The sequence below is a fragment of the Chamaea fasciata genome, unplaced genomic scaffold, assembly GCF_029207755.1.
Source record: "Chamaea fasciata isolate MVZ Bird 193981 ecotype frontalis unplaced genomic scaffold, bChaFas1.0.hap1 SCAF_4, whole genome shotgun sequence".
Lineage (NCBI taxonomy): Eukaryota > Metazoa > Chordata > Aves > Passeriformes > Sylviidae > Chamaea > Chamaea fasciata.
The window spans coordinates 20,507,723-20,525,342 of record NW_027094089.1 but is presented as its reverse complement, the minus strand read 5'-3'; the positions used below and the strand labels follow the sequence as shown (position 1 = coordinate 20,525,342).

The 17,620-nt window shown below is 41.1% G+C and overlaps 1 protein-coding gene and 1 non-coding gene across 5 annotated transcripts in view; both read left to right on the top strand.

Moving 5' to 3' along the window:
* The window catches only part of ZFR (zinc finger RNA binding protein), a 48,285-nt gene continuing 30,665 nt past the window's right edge, over positions 1-17,620 (top strand). For 3 of the 4 annotated variants that reach the window (XM_066181032.1, XM_066181031.1, XM_066181030.1), the window contains exons 1-2: positions 1-104; positions 301-385. In XM_066181032.1, the coding sequence (XP_066037129.1) occupies positions 79-104; positions 301-385 (111 nt within the window). In that variant the 5' untranslated portion in view covers positions 1-78. Of the gene's footprint in view, positions 105-300; positions 386-17,620 lie in introns of those variants that run through there. The other variant, XM_066181033.1, reaches the window with a different exon arrangement.
* On the top strand, positions 15,233-15,370 carry LOC136289084 (small nucleolar RNA SNORA66). The gene has a single exon (XR_010720708.1). It is a non-coding gene; the product is annotated as a small nucleolar RNA SNORA66 (small nucleolar RNA).

Sequence of the window (17,620 nt, the reverse complement as noted above, 5' to 3'; positions counted from 1 at the left end):
GAGGAGGAGGGAGGGGGGGGAGAGTTGAGAGTTCACCCACCGCCGTCGCCGCTGCCAGGCCGGACTCATGATTCCCATATGCCCGGTAGTTTCGTTCACCTATGGTGAGTAGCGGTGCTCGGCGTGTACGTGCTTCGGGAGAGGGCGGCGGGCGGGGGTCGGTCCTGAGTCGCCGAGTCTGACCCGGCGCTCTCTCTCCCTTGTCCCTCTGTGTGTCCCGTTCTTTCCCCACCGCCTCTTCTCGCTGGGCCTCCTCTCATGGCCCCTGCCACCGCCGCCCTTCGGTCGCCGCCGCCGCAGTGCCCAGCCGGCTGGGGGAAGATGCCAAAATGGCCACCGGCAACTACTTTGGATTCACCCACAGCGGGGCTGCTGCCCAGTACAGGTAAGCACCGCCGCCGCCACCCCGAGACCCCCCCAGGGGCCCTCTCCCCGGCCGGGATCCAGGGCAACTCCCGCCCCTTGCCCCGTGCCGTGGGCTGTGCCCGGACCCTCCCGCCGTCCCCGCGGGTGTGTGTTCTTATCTCCCTGTGTGCCTGGGGTGGGAGGTGGGGCTGGGCGTCGCGGAGAATGAGGAGGACGATGATCTACAACAGCATCGGGTCCCCAGGCCCTTAGATTAAAATGGCCACTTGCAGTCAGTCAGCAGCACCGGCGAGTCACTGTGTGCCGCCCCCAGGCCCGTCTCCTGCCTCAGCTTTGGGGAATACAGACCTTGCTCCCCAAGGCTTTGCTGTCGCTGTGGGAACACAGGATCCTTTATAACATGGGTTGGAAACCAGCAGAAGGGAGGCTGGATGGATCAGGGAGAGATGGAGCACCGGAAGATAGCAGGGAACTTAATCCAGTTGAAGTAATGTTATAATTAATGTGTCTAAGAAAGTAGAGAAGGTACTTTCTGGGACAGGTATCTTTTTAAAGAAACGTCCTACTCTGATTTCTAAGACCAGGAGCAGTATTTGAGTGGAACTTGAGGACCCGTGACTGTGTTAGACAGTATACATACCTGTGTCTTATGTGTCTGGGTAGATCTGTCAATACAGATCTTGTGTAGACACACTGCCACAAGTCTTTGTATCTTTGTAGTTTTTGTTCATCTAAATTGTGGCCAGAGTGTTGAAAAGTAATTGGTAGCATCTATTACATTGCATTTTCTGGCATCATGTTACTTAATTTGCTAAATACAGTCAGGAACATCTTTGCTATTTGGCTTCTACTGGAGTGACACCTTGAAGGCCACTTCTAAATCTTATGTTTCTCATTCCATAAATGTTGCTCGTTCCACCTTCCTCAACGTCTAAGTTGTGGTGAATAAAAAAAAAACAAACACCCAAAAGAATAAAGCAAATATATCAGAGATTATTAACAAGGAAATGCAGATGTGTACTACTAGCTTCTAAAAATTGCATACCTGACATAGTTTTAGGACTGTACACTATGTGGAGGTGTTGGAATAACTCCAAGTATATTTTTTCCTGTTGATTTTTTTTCCTGAAAATAGATGTGAAGTACATTGAGTTTAATTTAGTAGAGGATTAAATTTAGCTAATCTTCTAGTTCTTTGGATTCTCACAGTGTGTGTATGTTAACATTTTATGTGACGGTTATAGTGAATGTATAGGACATATACATAGACTTCCTTTTAAGTATAAAGGTTAAGTGAATAATGAACCAAGATCTGTATGTCTGCAATTTTGAAGTGCAGATGAATTTTTAAAATCATCTTTTATCACAAGGCTGAGGTGATCTTTAGACTAAAGATCCTTTGAAGTTATACAGTTGGAATAACGTTCAAGTTTAATAGCTGATCCTAAGTGTGTTTTTGAGAAAATGGAAAACAGATCAAAATAACTGTTTTCCTTTGCTATCATAAGTTTAAGATACTGTTTTATTTGCTCTCAGTTAAAGACTCTACATCCTATAAATGTTTTGTGTGTTTACCACATCTGGAAGTGAAGACAGTGTTTAAGCAGTCCTTTCATAAGAAGGAATTTTATATTTTGAGCTGAGAACACAAGAGTCACTTAAAATGTCTAAAGGGAGCTTACTTGCATGAAGCTGACTTGGTAGGTCCTTACTAGTGCATTTACAGAGTGCTGCAAATCATGTATTCCACTCCAGTATATTTGAGAAGGAGAGGGTAGTGGCAGGGGAAGATGGTAGGATTTGATATTACAGCAAGTCTTTCAAGTTTTTTTCCAGTATTTGAAATGACAGTTCATAGAATAAAAAAAACAATGTTCTTGGAAACCAGGACAATAGATAAACAAACAAATGTTTTTCTGCCTACTTAATACATAGGTGAGCCTCATAAATCTTGAAAAATAAAACATGTTTCTGGATGCTGAACTAACCTATGGAATTTTAAACAGTTGTTCAAAGTAACAAGTTGTTTTAGGAGAACAAATCACACTTGCTGTTGAAGTCTTCTTTATACATACGCATTTGGAAGTTGTTACACTGTAGTTTGTATAGCAACAAACAGAAATTTTCATAATGAACACAATATCAGTCACATTTTTAAAGGTTCTTTCTTGCCAAAATGGCTGTGAAAAATTCTGATATGTTGGAATAATATTAGTCTACAATTGTAGACTATCTCGGTGCTCACTAATGATAATCTGAATTTTATTGATTCCAGTACTTTGTTCAAAATTTGTGCAATTCTTTTTAGTATACACATCTTTCTTGTAATATCTTAAAGTATGAATATCTCAAAATATGCAATGGAAACATGCAGAGAAAATAAAATCCCTAAACTTGCATGAGAAAGTAGAGAGTCTGAGTAGATTCTGTTCAATTTCAAGGAATAAAATACAACAGAACACTTCCAGTTGGAAGGGGCCTACAGTCATTGTCCAGTCACTCACCTGCCCACTTGAGGGCTGGCCAAGTTCCAGCATGTTATTAAGGGTACTGTCCAAGTGTCTTTGAGCACTGACAGACTGGGGCATCAACGACCACTTCTCTAGGAATCTGTTGCAGTGCTTGAGCAGCCTCTTGATAGAAATGCCTCCTAATGTCCTGTCGATAGCTCTCTTGGTGCAGCTGGATTCATGGATCCCACGTGTCCTGTCCCTGGATTATGGGAGGAGAGCTCAGCACCTCCCGGTGCCCTTCTGCTCTTCAGAAAGCTGCAGAGAGCAGTGGGGTCACCCTTCAGCCTCCCTTTCTCCCAACCGGACAAGCCCAAATTCCTCAGCTGCTCCTCACAGGAAGTTCCTTCCAGCCCTCCCACCAGCTTTGTTTACTTCCTCGGGACACCTTCAAGGACCTTCCCCTCCCTCACCTACAGGGCCCCCTGAGGCCGCCCCAGGCTGAGCCCCGCGGGGCCATCCCCAGCCCGGGCCGGCTGCGCCGTGCTCGGTGCTCTGGGATGGGGTTTGTCCTCGGGGCTGCCCGGGCACTGCTGACCCACACTGAGCCCAGCACCAGCCAGCCCCACCTCCTCTGCAGCTGCCCAGACACTCCTCTCCCACTTTATACCTGTGCCTGGCATTACCCCATCCCAGGTACAGAATCCCACCTTTGTACTTCTTCAATTCACTCCATTAATGTCTGCCAAATGCTCCAATCTATCTAGATCCCTCTCCAAGGTCTCTTGTCCCTAAAGAGGATCCAGAGTACGTCCCAGTTTGAATCATCGGCCAAGTTGCTAATGGTGCACCCAAGTCTTGGTTGCTAGACAGATGTAGCCTTATTCAGTGAGTGCTGCCATCCTGCCAGAGCACTGTGAACCTGCTCTCCTCCCACAGCTGGACAACTTGTTGCAAAAGGATGCTGTGAGGGACTGTGTTAGCAGCTTTAGTCAAACTGGAACTGCATCCATTGCCTTCCTTTCCTCCAGGAGGCAAGTGACCTTGTGATAGAAGCATAGGTTGGTTAATCACGATTTTCCCTTAGTGAGCCCTTGTTGACTGTGAGAGATGATTGCATTGTTCTTTAACAATTCTTTCACTTTCCAGTAGCATTAAGTATCTCTCTAGTGTTTCTGGGGGCTGAAGTTACACTAATAAGTCTCCAGTTCCCTGTTTCTTGCCACACACCTTTGTCAATGGGAGTTGCACTGACAGGCTTTCAGACCTGCCAGACTCCCAAGGCCTTTGGTAGATGATTGAGAGAGGTCTTGCTGTAACAGCTGCTGGCCCATTCACTACTCCAGGCTGAATCTCATCAGGGCACATGGAGGTGTGGGAAGCTTCAGTTTATAAGCTGGCCCCTCAGAATTTGAGTATTCACAGTTGTGGATCTCCCACTCAGAGGACTCAAAGGAGAAAATCTGCTGTACTCAGTGACTGCTGAAAGGTGCTTTTAAAGAAATTTTCTGTATTTAATTCTAGACTTGTTGACTGGTATAAACTCTCAGAACTGCAGTTCCTTATAATGATAATATTCCAATTTGCATTATTAGTAGTGAATTATAGGATCATAGAATATGCTGAATTAAAAAGGACCCACAGGGAGCATCAAAGTCCAACTCCTGGCCCTACACAGGACATACCCAAGAATCACAGCATGTGCCTGAGAATATTGTCTAAACATTTCCAGAACTCTGTCAGGCTGGTGCTGTGACCACTTCCCTGGGGAGCCTGTTCCAGTGCCCAGCCACTCTCTAGGGGAAAAACCTTTGGCTGATATCCAACCTAAATTTCCCCTGACACAACTTCAGGCCATTCCCTTGTGTCCTGTCACTGGTCACCACAGAGAAGGGACCAGTGTCTGCTCCTTTGCTTCCACTTGTGAGGGTGTTGAAGGCCACAATGAGGTCTTCCCTCAGTTTCCTCCCAGCTGAACAGACCAAGTGACCTCAGCCACTCCTCACACAGCTTCCCCTTCAGACCTTCACCATCCTCATTGCCCTCCTTTGGACACTTTAGTAGTTTAATGCCTTTCTTACACTGTGGCACCCAAAACTGCCCCCAGCACTCCAGGTGAGGCTGCCCCAGCGCAGAGCAGGACATTCCCCTCCCTTGCCCAGCTGGCCATGCTGGGCCTGATGCCCCCAGGACAGGGCTGGCCCTCCTGGCTGCCAGGGCACTGCTGGCTCACTTGCCATCAACCCAGGAGCCCCAGGTCGCTTTCTGTGACACAGCTTTCCAGCCTCCTGTTCCCTCTCCCAGATGCAGAATTTAAATCAAAAACTGATAAGACAGTGGAGCATAGAAGTCACTGTGTCTGCCTGGAATTCCAGCTTATCCATGGCCATGCGGGATCATTTAAATACTCTGTCATCCTTCACATGAAGAAGAAATTAAAATTCATCCAAATCTTAACATTAAGTACTGATATTTGAAGAAATTATAAAGGCCAGATTGATAGATGCTCAGGTGGTGGTAGACCTTGGATTTAGAAAATTCAGCAGTTCTGTGTTGTTGCTATTTAGCCCCAGCCAGCACCTAAGTACTACACAGCCTCTTGCTCACTTCCTACCCACCCTGATGGGGAGGAGAATCAGAAATGTAAAACTCTTGGATTGTGATAAGAACAATTCATAGTTGAAAGAAAATAAAGTATAATAATATGAATTGTAGCAGTAATAGTAATAAAAGTAATAGTAGTAATGAAGGGAATAGGGGGAATAAAACCCAAGAAAAGAAAACAATGCACAACACAATTGCTTATCCCCTGCTGACTAATGTCCAATCTGTTCTCCAGAAACAATCAGCAGCTCCTGGCCATCTCGCCCTAGTTTTTACATGCAAGCATGATGTTCTATGATGTGGAATATCCCTTTGACCAGTTTGGGTCAGCTCTCCTGGCCATGCTCCCACTCAGCTTCTTGTGCACCTGCTTACTGGCAGAACACAAGAAATTGAAAAGTTCTTGACTGGGGGTGAGCCCTATTGAGCCCTGTTCCCTACTGAGGAACAATTAAACCATCTCTGTGTTAATCAACATAATTCTTATACTAAATCCAAAACACAGCAGTCAACCAGCTACTAAGAAGGAAATCAGCCAAAAACCAGCCAAAATCAGGACAGGCATGCAAAACTTGATAATATTTACTGTTGTAACAATATAATCAATAAAGTTCCTTCAATTGACTAGATAAGAAGAGGAATAGATTACTGTCTTTATTAGTTCACAAGTACTAATTTTCATAAAACATACTTGAAATCTTGTTTCATATTTAATCAAGGATAGCCAAAGAGCTAAGTGCCCTTTAAAGCCATAAATAATGTATTAGAAGCATTCTTGTTCCTTTCAGTGTTTTTGCTGCATAAAATTTCCTGCTACCCCACTTACTTAAAATTCTTTGTGTGTACTACCCAGTAATAATATCGTGATTTACTGAGACAAGCATTAGATTATGCAAGTAATAAGGCAGGAAATTTCTCCGAACATTACAGGACCTTTACAGTTTGTGCTTTCTGCTAGTGCTGGCATTGGGGCCTAAGGTTGTAAACCTGCATGCAGTGCAAACCTCATTTGTTACTTAAGTGACTGCACTAATCTATCTGTTTAGGAGCCTGAAATAAAAGTACAGTTTGGTGATATGAGCCACCTTTGTGTGTGTGTGCATGTGTGTGCTCTGTACCTCACCTGAGCCACTGTGTGACTATTCAGTTTGAAATTAACACCCTAATAATGTCCTTCCCATGTAAAAGAATATTAGAATTCTTGGTTCAGTGCTGGACAGATGTATAGTTATGCTTTTAATTTGCTGATGGAGAGATAGGGGCATTGAGTAGTGTTTGGACAGAGAAGTATGCAAATGTGACAGTTTCATTTAATTAACCTTGTATTGTGGTTTTGGTTTCTGTTAAAAAGGTGAAGAATCTTTTAAGTGTTGTGAATTTCATCTTGGTGGTATTCATACTGTATTTTGCTCTAATGAGACAGGACACTGATGAGAGAAGCTTGGGTAGTTAGTAACAATTTGTTAACTTTGAATTGCCTTCGAGCAGCTTGAATATTACTGAGTGTGGTGAGCTGTCACAGATAAAAGGCAATTTTAGCAGTGTAAGTTCAGAGCAGACCACAATGCCTGTGAGTCCAGGTTAAGATGCAATCTTCTGGGCAGCAGTATGGAAGTGAACTCCTGCAGTTACAGCGGGTTTGGAATTCAAATGTAGTGCACCATGTTACGGCATGTTCAAGTGGTTCAGAACAACAAAAGAAAGTGAGTTGCTATGCATGGATGAGTTGGCTATTGAGAATTGATTGGGGGTGGAGTGTTCTTTTCACATTTGCTGGTATTTCTAATTTCTTTTGTCTTCAATTATGCCCCAGTTAACTGTTCTTCATCTAGATCCTGGTTTGAAAAGTATTGAGTCTTTCAGAGAAGTTAGGGTTGTAATTTGCATAGGCATACCAGACCAAGCTTAAGGTATTCACTAAACATATTTCAGTCTTGTGTTGGTGAAAACAGGATGGTAAGGACAACAGTGGGTAGGACTTCTGCAGACAGGATGTACTAGTAGACTTGAGCAGTGAAAGTAATCATATTTTTACCACAGTATGAAGTTAAAAGTTCTGTGTATCATATCAAATCTTGACACATAGATAATTCTTAACAGAAGAGACTTCACTGAATATGGCAGGGCTGTGTGGAGCTGATTCTCTTTTGGTCAACAAATGTTTGTATTAAGTGCTATGGTAAACATACTCTTCCAGCTCAATGTGGACAAGAAACCTCCAATACTGTTGTTTTTGAAAGGATTTTCATGGACTTCTTTTCAAGTCCGTGAGGTCCCACTCTCAAAGGAAATATGCCAACATTATAAAAGCAATAAGGGGCTCTGGTTTTGTTAACGTGAGTTGTATGCCAGTTTTGCAATAGGCTATAATAGGGAGACAGAGAAGGTAGTAAATGAGGGGGGAAAGGTGCCTCAAGTCAAAGAAGCCTTTGTCATTTTAAAGAGGGAAGCCTGCCAACTAGTTGAAATTTGCAGCAGGTGCTTGTCTTTAGGAACTGAGCATTTGGGGAAGATTTTCTGTTAATGGTATAATTGCATCCTTTCTAGCTATATCCTCAGAATGGGTTGATGCTTATAGGCTTAACTGTGGGGTGTTAAGTTATGTGTGAAATTTTGTCTGCTACTAAAATACAACAATGGTAGCTTAGAGCATAGTTACGTTATTGGTGCTGGAAGAGCAAAGTAGTAGTTTAAGGCAGGAAATACAGAATGCTTTAACAATTTAGTACAATTTTCCATACCAGTGAAGTTTCCTTCCTTTTATGGAGAACTTGCCAATTTTAGCTTTTTTTTTCTGTTTAACATCTTCATTAATGGTCCAGATGCTAGGGCAGAGTGAACTCTCAGCAAGCTTGCTCATGACAGAAAATGATGAGGAGTGACTTTCGTGCCAGAGGGTTACAGTGACATGAGAGAGACTTCAAAGGTCTGGAGAACAGGGCTGCCAAGAATCTCGGGAAGTTCAGCAAGGGGAAGTGCAAAGTTCAGTATGTAAGAACAGCCCCATGCGCTAGTATATGCTGTGGGCCACCCAGCTGGAAAGGAAGAGGACCTGGGGGTCCTGGTGGACACCAGATTTGAATGTGAGCCAGCAGTGGTCCTTGCAGCAAAGTAGAATGGTATCCTGGGATGCATTAGGCAAAGTATTACCAGGTGGGTGAGGGAGGTGATCATTCCCCTCTTATACAGCACCAGTGAGGCCACACCTGCAATCCTGTGTCTGTTTTTGGGCTTCAGTACAGTAGAGATATGGACATACTGGAGAGAGCCCAAGAGGCCCACCAAAGCTGCTGAGGAGTGTGCAGCATTTCTCTAATGAGAAAAGGCTGGGAGAGCTGGGACTGTTCAGCCTGGAGGAGGGTGAGGGAGATCTTCTCAATGAGTATAAATACCTAAAGGAAGGATGCTGAGAGGACAGAGTCAGGCTTTTTCTCAGTGGTGCCCAGTGCCAGGACCAGAGACAATGGGCACAAACCAAAGCACGGGAGGTTCCCTCTGAATGTGAAGAAATACTTTTTAAATACGAGAATGACTGAGTCCTGGCACACGTGGCCTAGGTAAGTTGTGGAGTCTCCATCCTCAGGGATGCTCAGAAGCTGTCTCGATACAGTCCTGCGTGTCTGGCTGTAGGTGTCACTGCCTAAGTGGGATTGGACCCCTGGTGATGTCCAGAGGTCCCTTTCAATCTCTGTCATTCTGTGATTTTGAAAGGGATCGTGTTAGTAGTTGCTCTTTTTTTGAGTAGGTGTAACCTCTCAAGCTCAGGTCTTTCTGTTTTGCCTATTGCCATTCAAGGCTGTTGAACAGACTTGAAAGAAATGAACTTTTCAAAGAAAGCAGTGTATGGACTGTCTGTTGTGTGTGGCTGAGCAAAGGGGTTGATACAGAGCATATATTACATCACTGTTACAGACACCTGCAGAATATACAGGGAACAAAGCATGGCAGAATTTGATTGGATTTTAATCAGTTTGTGAGACTGAAAGTAGAGATTATCACTGAAGAAAGGATGTTTTGAAAACATGAGGCTGTTCATCTTTACGGTCAGTTATTGATAAGTATATGTTTTGGTTATGTAGTGTCAATCAGTAGTTTGTAATGGCATGATGCAAAGAAGTTTTTAGAACAAGGAAGGGGAAGGGAAAGTTCAAAATGGTTACAAAACCCTGTCTCTTTTAGGCTTTATGTAGTTAAACCAGAGAATGTATTACTGCAGAAATTTAGCAGAATTTAGGAGGGTATAGCACATTTGTGTGCCTCTCTGTATTCCTAGTGAACTGCATTACAAATAGTGTTCTGTTCACAAAATTGTAAGAATTGGAAAAAAGTAATTTTCCCTTAAGTTCTTAGAAGATAGTCAAATATTGAAAATTTTATGCCTGTAGTGAGTGACAGTCTCCAGAAATACAGAGGCTAAGTCACTTCTGAAGTACCATGTACTGTATTGTGATATTTCGTTTTGCCATTTTATGCTGTTTATTATCAAGCGTGTTTAGGAGAATAAAGCTCACTTCCTCCCCGCCCCTCCCCCCCCATTCTAATTTTGGTTTTGCTTTGCTCTGTCCATGTTCCATTAGGACATCTGAAACTTCTTCTGACCAGTTATTCAGTAGTGCCTCTTCCTAGGTTAGGATCTGAAGCAATAGCAGATAAAACTGCTTCTAACAGTTTTTCTAGAACTTGGACATACTTGTTTCAATCATCATATTCCTGAAAGAGCTGCAGAACTGTGTTTTTCGTATTCTGCTATTAATAGAATAATCTGTGAAACTCTGAGAAACCTGGCACTTAGATTTCACCAAATATGGTTTCCTTAATGCTAAAGTGTTCCAATGTTCTTAAAAGGTACAAATCAAAAAACACATCCTAATTAGTGGAAGGTTTCATTCAAGATACTCATAATTTTAAAACTATTTTGGAACTTAGCTTAAATGGTGTGCATGGAAATAATTTCTTTAAATTAAAAACAAACAAACAAAAAACAAACAAACAAACAAAAACCTGTAAGAAATAGTTTTAGAAGTTGTAATTTCTGAGGAATACTGTCTTTTGGGTAGAGACATACTTGGTTTTAGGCCAGATCCTAACTGTCTATAAAAACAGCACTCCTCAGAAAACTGAAAAATCAGAGATGTTCTTTGCCTCCTAGAGTTTTCAGTGTTTAGCAACCTAAACAGAGCTGGAATAGGGGCAGCATTTGTGTGCATGTGTTGCTTGCTAGTACGGCAGTATGTTCAAGATGAGCAGCTTATGTGCACATGAGTAACAATTAATTTCTTCCTTTTTTATTTGAATAAATGAATCAAGTGTGATGAAGAGCAGGGCTTTTAGGGAACGTCTTACATACTTCCTGTATACATATCCTTTATGTGCTATGTATGTTACTTGGAAGTAGGATGCCTTTTCCTGAAAATGTATTATTCCTCTGACAGTATTTGCCACAGATGGATTATCACATTTCCTAATGCATGACTTACTCAGCAAATACCTTTATGTGGAAAGGAAAGTATCTTACAATCTTCATTTATCTGGCAAAGTAGTGTTATATCAAAATGTTTTATTTTCTTTATGTTGCTAGCATTAAAAAATAAAGTTTTCTACTTCCCATTTAGTCAAAAAAAAAGTCTCCACACTTTTTTCTAGAAAAAGGCTGTAGCTGGAAATGAGAAAGGACATGACTAAGCGTACTGCAGAAGAGAATTCAATATTTGTTTCAGAATTGCTCTTAGTACTGTGTCATTCTTTAGTAATCTAGATCTTTCAGTGTTGCTATTAGGAAGTAACTACCTAAGGTTGTCCTGTATTCCATCTAACAACTTCTTATCCAAGCTTTTTTGGGGAATAATGCTGCTTATTTGCAAACCTACCTTATATGGCTGTTTAAGTTAGAAAAGCACGTGATTGTGAAGCTGAAGAACAGTGTTTTGCCAAGTGGACACCTGTACCTCATTAATTGCTGTTGACTAGCAATTTATGCTCTCCATAACTTCTGACTGTTCAAGTGTGCTGCCAGCTTTTTTTTTTTCTTTGAAAGTCTGAGTTTCTTTTTTTATATCAAAAACTGCTACAGTGTTCTTGCTGAAGATCTTTAGGCAGTTCAGAAAAGGTTATTAATTGTTTCTTGAATATTCTGCTTTTTGACAAGTGAAACAGAAGTTACCAACAGAATTATGAAATTAATCTAGTTATTTTAATAAGAAATACAGAGTAGTGATTGCTAACACCTTGTGTTTTGAGAGCTTGTTTTCAAGGCGTGGATTTTTTGTTGCTGATGTTTTAATACAACTTGGCCAAAGTTCAGGGTAGAATTTTCCAGGCTAAGTACCTACCTAGAATTACACTAGTCTTTGTAAAGCTATTTTGTAGCTTATTGATTTTGTGGTGTAGAATTGGGCAGGGAGATCTTTGTAACTATTTGGTGTCTCAGTGTTTACGATGGAGACAAGAAGAATATTTTTAAATACTTTATTTCAGACTGACAGTTCTGGGTGTACACAATGGAGTCCAATTGATACCATGCAAACAGCTGCTGTATTACTATTATATCCAACTTAAGAAGTATCAGGGCAAAACGTCCGCCTGCTTTGAGGAAAGGTACTTAAAGTTGATGAAAGGAGTTTTGTGCACATGACAGCAATGTGGATAAGGCCAGTTTTTGCTTTGGTCTTTGTTCTGGGATGAATTCTTCAAGACTGAGAGACAGAGTGGCCTATCACCCCACCCCTAGAAAAACAGATTATCATGGAGTTAAGAGATTGCTGTGGAGAAAGATACCTGGTCACAGCTCATGGCAATCAATCTTATCTGGCAGGTTTGATATCATAGTGGTATTTTACAATGTGTGGCACTTGTGCTGATGCTAATGCAACAGAGAGATTGGAATTTCCCATTGTTAGTGTCAGTAGAAATTATAATAGATGTTATTCAAAGATTTGAGTCAAAAGTGTTTTACAAAAAATGCTTGTGTAGTCATACAGTATTGCTAATAAAGACTTAACCTCTCATTTTCTTGTATATTCAGTTATTCAGTTTAGAGTGTGAAAGATGCAGACAAGTATACACAGTGGTGTAAAACTTCTGAATAGAGGTGACCTTGTTTGGGAAGAGGAAATAAAGAGGATGAGGAAATAGTATTATAGATACGGAAGTTTAAAAGCAGGTGAGGAGATACAAAACACTTTAGGTAAGGTCCTGCAAATGACCTTCTGTAGTTGACTGAAATATACACCTACAGGATCTGGAGCAGAACAGTTGGAGGCAAGATGTGCACTGTTAACTGGCTCTGGATGGGATAGTGAAATGCAATGACACAGACACCTCAGCTGGAAGGTGAGCATGGAAGAGTGTGTTGTTCATAGAAAATAGAAATTAAGTCAGCTTGGTAGGGAAGCGCTGTTTATATTACGATCAGAAAGACCTAAAGAAATAGGTCTGGTATCAGTAAAATACATTCTTTTTGAATGGAAATTTCTTGCGGTAGATGTTGTATAACAGTAATACAGCAGAATACAATATGAAGCTCTCCATTACTTTCTACTTTAAAGAATGATTCATTCTGAAAGTGAATTTAAACACTCCAAGAATTGTTATATGAAGTCACTTTGATTTGAATGGTCAGAAATTGGATCTTCCTTTGTAGATGTTGGTCTAGAGCTCATTTGCTTTTGAAACTGGAGCTTTTATAAACTAAGGAAAAAATTCCTGCCAGGATGCTCGAACATTGTATGCTGGTTTTGGCTGGGGTAGAGTTAATTTACTTCAGAGTAGCTGATATTAGGCTATGTTTTGGATTTGTGGTGAAAACAGTGTTGATAATATAGGGATGTGTTCGTTACTGCTGAGCAGTGCTCACACAAAATCAAAGCCTTTTCTACTCCTCACCCTACCCATCAGTGAGGGGCCTAGTGGCACTGTAAGTTGGAAAGGATCACAGCCAGGACAGCTGACCCCAGCTGACCAAAGGGACATTCCATACGATGTGGCATCATGCTCAGTGATAAGACTGGGGGGAGAAGGAGGAAGAAGGTGGTGGTCAGAGTGATGGTGTTTGTCTTCCCAAGTTTTTCTGTGATGGAACCTGGCTTTCCTGAGATGGCTGAACATCTTCCAATTTTCTGGGCATAGTGCTGCACCTCAGCGTTTTGTGAGGGGCCCAGAAATGGCCTCCCTGGTGCCTGAGTGCAGGGGATGTCACAGCCCTAGTCTTGCCAGCCACGCTAGTGCTGATACAGGCCAGGATTCCATTTGTCTTCCTGGCCACCTGGGCACATGCTGGCTCATGTTCATCTGCTGTGAACCAGCACCTCCAGGTCCTTTTCCACTGGGCAGCTTTCCAGCCATTCTTCCCTAGGAATGTAATGTAGCCCGGTGTTGTTGTGACCCAAGGAAAGGACCTGGCACTTCACCTTGTTGTGCCTCCTATGATTGCCTTTGGCTCATTAATCTACCCTATCCGAATCCTTATTTTGTTTTGCGTGTGTGTACAGCCTTTGCCTTCCTTATTAAACTGTCTATATCAACCCACAAGCTTTCTCATTTCTACTCTTCCAGTTCTCTGCCTGCTTCCACTGTGGGGGAATGAGCAAGTGGCTGTGTGGGGCTGAGTTGCCAGCTGAGGTTAAACCATGACACACTGAAACAGGCTGTCTAGAGCAACCTTGCAATCTCCATTCTTGGAGGTGGTCAGAACCTGATTGAACAAGGCCCTAAGAAAACTAGCTGTGAAATAGGCTGTGTGAGTTTTAAACTCCTCCTAGTTAATAAAGCAAACTGAATTTAGTGTATTTGGACTCAAAAATGCTAATAAAGGATATTGGAATTTATTTTGGGGAAAAGAATTGATCTACAAAGAAAAGTGGCTGCATCAATGAGTTAACTTCTTTCTCTGCAGTCCTGCAGTACCTATTGGTGTATTCTTACCTCTTAGAACATACAGAGTAATTTGTATAAATTCACCTTTTCCCCATGGTGTTGAGGGATGTGGTGAAGAACATGCATGTGGTTTGTTACCATAGCTCAGCTGACAGACTGTATTTCATTGGTGCTCTAATAATTTGATGACATGCCTAGATCTTTTGCAGACTTATTTATCAAGACTAAGATGAAATACTTGATGTGCTGCAGTATGAAAAATGAATGCTGAAGGTAGAGATTAGTAAAATAATTGTAGAGAATGAGCTGGTAGAGGTAATTAGTAGAATTAGAAGAATTATTATCAAATAGTAGTAATTGCAGTGGCATTCACTAGGTATTGGTTATGACTTTATTATTTATATTAGTGTGGCGTGTTGTGCTATTTGATGTGAGGAAAATAGAGTCAGTACACAGGTAAATTTGCAAGAATCTGCTCCAAGGAAGCTAGACTGCTGGGAAAAAAAGCAGTTGTCTGGAGCAGAGTGAGTGGCACAGCTGAAACTTTGTATGAAATGATGCATGAGGTTCTTGCCATCTGTAGTCAAAGAAAAACATAATATTAAGATAGGTGCACAGATGAAGGAAGAGGGAAATAGGGAATTTGGCAAAATAATCTAGGAGGTGCTGAGTTTATCTCAGCAAATGTGATGAGACACTGATCACCAAACCAGGACTAGAACTCTTGTAAGTTAATTGAAGAAGTTGGCACAAGGATATTTTATGTGAATTAATTACATTATAATGTCTGCTCATCTTAATGTTAAAGGTTTGCAGTAAGACCGTGGACAGAAGAATGTCACAAATTTAGAGGAGATCTTGCCATTAATTTCTGTTACATAATGTAACACAACTTTTAGAAAGGAAGCAGCAGTCAGTTCCAGAATACTTTTCTTGCAGTCTTGCAAACTCAATCACTAGCTCTGCATGATGTTGCAGAAGTAAGGGGAACAGTTTTGCTAAAATAACCATGGTCATAGAACCTGTATTAGTCTTAGAAATCTAATTATTTGGGCTGTTAATTCTGTGCCATGATGAGGAATTTTGGTGCTCGGTTGCACAAGAAATGAAATTGACTGTACCATAGTCTTGTTAATAGTTCTGCTGGTAATGTTCATAATCTCTTCACAATTTTAAATACTGAGAACTATCAGGTATCTTTAATTGTAGGTATTCTGAGAACAAAGTATTTTCTTTGCTAAACTGACTGGTATTGTTACTTTGTAGTGTGTTGTGAGCACTGTATCTTATTTTGTAACAGTTACAAATACAGGCTTAGGAAATGGGGAAAAGTCAAGTGGTGCTTCTGCGCAAGTTTTCTGCTCCGTTTTTTGCTCAGTTTCCCTGTATACATGTAATTAATATGGGTTCTGACTCTCAGCAGACCTGTTTTGTAAGCTGCTGTGTTTCTTAAAATATCTTCCATGCTAGAATATGACTCCAACAGGAAACCCTCACATCATTTTCGGCTAGATTATTGAGTTAAATCAGTGCACTGGATGGCTTGACAAGTAGCAGAATTAGCACCAGGGATGGAATAAGATGGCTTAGCTATCTTAGAGTTGGTGTTTGGGAGAAAAGAAGACTAAGAGTGGGAAAAGTGTGAAGCAAGGCTTACCTTGTTGGCAATATTAGACTGTTGATGGGTTCAACTGTAATCAGTTAAGCAGTCTGCTGTTTACTCAGTTTAATGTGATTTTAGTAACTATATATGACCATGATAATTGCCTCAGATTTTGTGAATATTTTACACTTCTATACTGTTAGTTATATAGATAAAGAGACCTAATTTTGTAGGCTGTCATTCACTCTTACCATCATAAAACAGTCTTCCTGAGTTTGGTGATGGAGTCCAATTTCTCATGTTAAGTAAACAGAGAATTTTCTTGTGAACATCAGGGAGGAGGAGTTGTTGCAAGGAGTGATGGGAGGTACATCAAAGTGGTTTTTTGCTCTTAGGCTAATAATTTAAAATAACATAAAACATTATTGTAAGTACACAACTGAAGTAAAATTGGATAGAATGCAAGTAGTCTTTTATGCAGTGAAGGAAGTATGATGGGAAGAAGGTGGAATCCAGACATGTAAGTCTTATCAGTAGTAAAATTTTCTCTATCAATAGTTTCTGCTGTAAGAATGGTTTGGGGGGCGGGGAGGGGAAAGTCTTGAGTGTGTGTGTTTTTTTGATTTATTAAAGTAAGTGGGGTCTGATGTAATTGAAATGACAAAATCAGCTTTTCTAAAAACAAGTGAGAAAAAATTACCGAGCACAGGGGAGCTGTGGAAATGTCTTTTGCGAAATTAAAATATATATATATAGCTATTGTTGAACAGCAGTGTAGGAAATGTACAAAAAAAATCAGAATCATCAGTGAATCCTCACTTGATGTCATTGTTCCAGATAGCGATATTTTACCTGCTTCACTTTTTTTGCTTAAAAATCAAAATATCTATTCTAAGCATCTAATTGTAATCCAGTAATACATGATAATAGGACAATATCATGCAGAGCTGCATATCAGTACAGGACAGTAATTCTAGTTACTGTTCAAATAATTAAACCTTTGAAGCAATCTTTTTTCTTCTGCTGTTAATATTTGAGGATTTTTAGTAAATTGCCACATATTAGCATCCTACCTGCAAATTTTAGGGAGGCAGATTAGTCTCAGCATGTACCTGGAAGATTGCCAGAGCTCTGGAAATGGGTTTTTTTCTCGATATCTGCGCTTTTGATGTGTTGTGTTGCATCAGTGGACTTGAGCTTGAGCAGGTGGGGCCAGCTCCTGTAATTCCAACCATCTGTTGGAGAAGTCCCCTATCAGATATGTGTGTCTAAGTAAATACAACAGCTCTGAGCTGATTTTCATGGAAGTCTTTAAAATTTCATTGCTTGAATATGGTGTAATGAAAAACTTCATACTAGTACAGGTCAGTAATAAGCTCTCACAGAAAAGTAGTATTTTTCTTAATTTGACAGTGTTTTTCTTATTCTGACTTTGTTGAAGAACTACTAAAGCATTTAAAACTTGCGAGTCTGGAAGAGATAACAGTTTGGGACTGGTGCATTATTTTGAATGAAAGACTTGTGTTCCACTGCTTAGAGAAAACTCAACACAAAAGCCCCCCTTATGAAGTAAATAATCCCTGCATGAAGTGTCAGTCACTGTGGAGATAGAACACGGAGTAATGGGTACAAATTGAAAGAGAGGACATTTAGGTTAGATGTTGGGAAGACATTCCTTACTCTGAGAGTGACAAGACACCTGAAACAGGTTGCCCGGGGAGGTTGT